General features: G+C 44.2%; 1 protein-coding gene across 1 annotated transcript; it reads left to right on the top strand.

The window, feature by feature from the left end:
- Positions 1-393: 393 nt before the first annotated feature.
- Positions 394-1,025, top strand: LOC121938453 (popeye domain-containing protein 3-like; the record flags this gene model as incomplete). Its single annotated transcript, XM_042481696.1, has 1 exon — positions 394-1,025. A coding segment is annotated over exon 1 (506 nt), but the record flags the coding sequence as incomplete, so codon positions are not given.
- Between the last annotated feature and the right edge of the window lie 1,272 nt (positions 1,026-2,297).

Raw genomic sequence — 2,297 nt, 5'->3', positions numbered from 1 at the left:
AGAGGCTGTATCCTTGCCATAGTGACGGTGGATTAGACTCCAACCTGCTCCCCTTGGCTGCATGTCATCCCCTCTGCCCCCCCTTTTGAGGAATATATGACTTGAGCTGTCCTATATACAGTATATATATATATAATGACAGCAAAAGCCAAATTAATAAATAAATAATAGAAGATTTTGAAAGGTAACTAGGAGGCCAGAGTACATAATTTGTTTTAAAGAATATAAATAGGGCTTTATATATTTAAAAAAAAAAAAAACTGCCTCCAACCAAGTGTATGTGGTCAGATTTTCCCCCGATGAACAAATGCCTACCATTTTATTTTGTAGATCGAGGCACCTTCCGGTTGTATTCGCGTTAACCGTTAACTCGCTGCTGTCGACGCAGTCAGTCAAGTGTGTGTCGGAGTGTCTGTGCGGTGCTGTGTTTGCGGTGTTTTGTGACATGTCTGCGGGCTCTGGTGGACTCTGGAGGACTCTGAGTGAAATGCTGTGCTAGTTTACACACTTTTCTTCGACATGGAGCCTCCGGACTTTGAATCCATGAACTTCACGGTGGAGCCGGCGGAGGCAGCATACCCGCGCTGTGAGGAGTGGAGGGACTCCTCGGAGGGCTCCGTCTTCCACCTCGCTCACATCTTCCTCTTCCTCGGCTTCATGGGCGGCAGCGGCTTCTATGGCCTCATCTACCTGTTCAGCTTCCTCACGCTGGGCTTCTTCTGCTGCACGCTGTGGGCGTGGACCGACGCGTGCACCACCGACTCGTTCCTGTGGAGTTTCGCGCTCTTCGGTGTGTGTTTGGGGCAGGTGCTGCACGTTGCCTACCGCCTCAGGAGCGTCTCCTTCGAGAAGGAGTTCCAGGAGCTCTACAACTGCATGTTCAAGAAGCTCGGGGTGTCGCTGACACAATTTGGGAAGATAGTGGCCTGCTGTGACGGAGACATCCACACCTTAGAGAAGGACCACTGCTTCGCCGTGGAGGGAAAAACTGCCATCGACAAGCTGTCCGTGCTGCTGTCCGGCAGGTGACTTACATCACTCCTCCGCCAAACTGCATTCATACATCTCAGAATTATTATAAATAAGGCTAAAAGGTGAAAGAAAAACAACAAAAAGTAACACATTATGACTTTTTGACCGGTCCTGTCAATTCGGCATGGATATTGTAAATAGTTTGGATTTAGTTTTGCCTCTGTCATCACCTCAGTAATGCAGAGTAACTGGTCACCAGGTCACTGTTACACAGCAGAGGCTGATTCAGCTGACCAGGAGCATAATGATGACACGTGATCACGTCAACATCATGTATCCTGCATCTCTGGAGCCCAGTTCAGGGCCGCTCTCATAGGAATGAATGAGGCCGGGCTGTGTCCACATTTCTAATAGATCCATGGTTCAGGGATACTCAACCGGTTTTGCTCAGGGGCCATGTTTACAAAATTACAGGACGCCAGGGGCCAGTCACTTCAGCCCCATATGCTATATGTTTCTAGGATTTTAAGACCTTATCAGATTTGGAGGATTTTAGGACGTTTGTAGGATTTAAGGACATTTCTTAGATAGTATGTCTCTAAATTTTAGGATGTTTGTTGGATTTTGGAAAGTTTCCAGGACGTTAGGACACGTCTAAGATTGCAGGTTTTTTTCTAGGATATTAGGACGTTTCCAGGATTTTAGGGTGTTTTGAGGATTTTAGGGTGATCTAGGATTTTAGGACATGTCAAGTTAAGTCAAGTCAATTTTATTTATAGAGCCCATTATCACAAAACATGGTTTGCCTCAGAGGGCTTTACAGTGTACGACATCCCTCTGCCCTTAGACCCTCACATCAAGGAAGAACTCCCGAAAAAGAACCCCTGTAACGGGGAAAAAAAAAGGAAGAAACCTCAGGAAGAGCGGCAATCCAGACATGTCTGTTTCCACAATTGTACAGCTTTTCTAGAATTTAAAGACATTAACAGGATTTTGGCACATTTCTTGGATTTATGGGCCTTAGGATTTTAAGAGGTTTTTAGAATTTTAGGATATTTCTAGGATTTTAGGACATATGATTTCAGGAAGTTTGTAGAATTTTAGGATGTTTTTTGAGGATTTTGGGACATTTCTTGGATTTTTTGGTAATTCTTTTAGTTTCAGGGCATCTCTGGGATTGTGCATTTTTGTATGCACAAAGAAAATTGATATTTTTATCTCACACAATACTGTTATTAATGTAGTATGAATACCCTAAAACCAATACCAGTCAGTAATGTCACTTTTCAACAGCCCGCTGATGTTAACCAAAATGTAACCAAAAA

This window comes from Plectropomus leopardus, unplaced genomic scaffold (assembly GCF_008729295.1).
Source record: "Plectropomus leopardus isolate mb unplaced genomic scaffold, YSFRI_Pleo_2.0 unplaced_scaffold29542, whole genome shotgun sequence".
Taxonomy (NCBI): Eukaryota; Metazoa; Chordata; class Actinopteri; order Perciformes; family Serranidae; genus Plectropomus; species Plectropomus leopardus.
The sequence above is the reverse complement of the archived record's forward strand: the minus strand, read 5'-3'. Positions and strand labels throughout refer to the sequence as shown.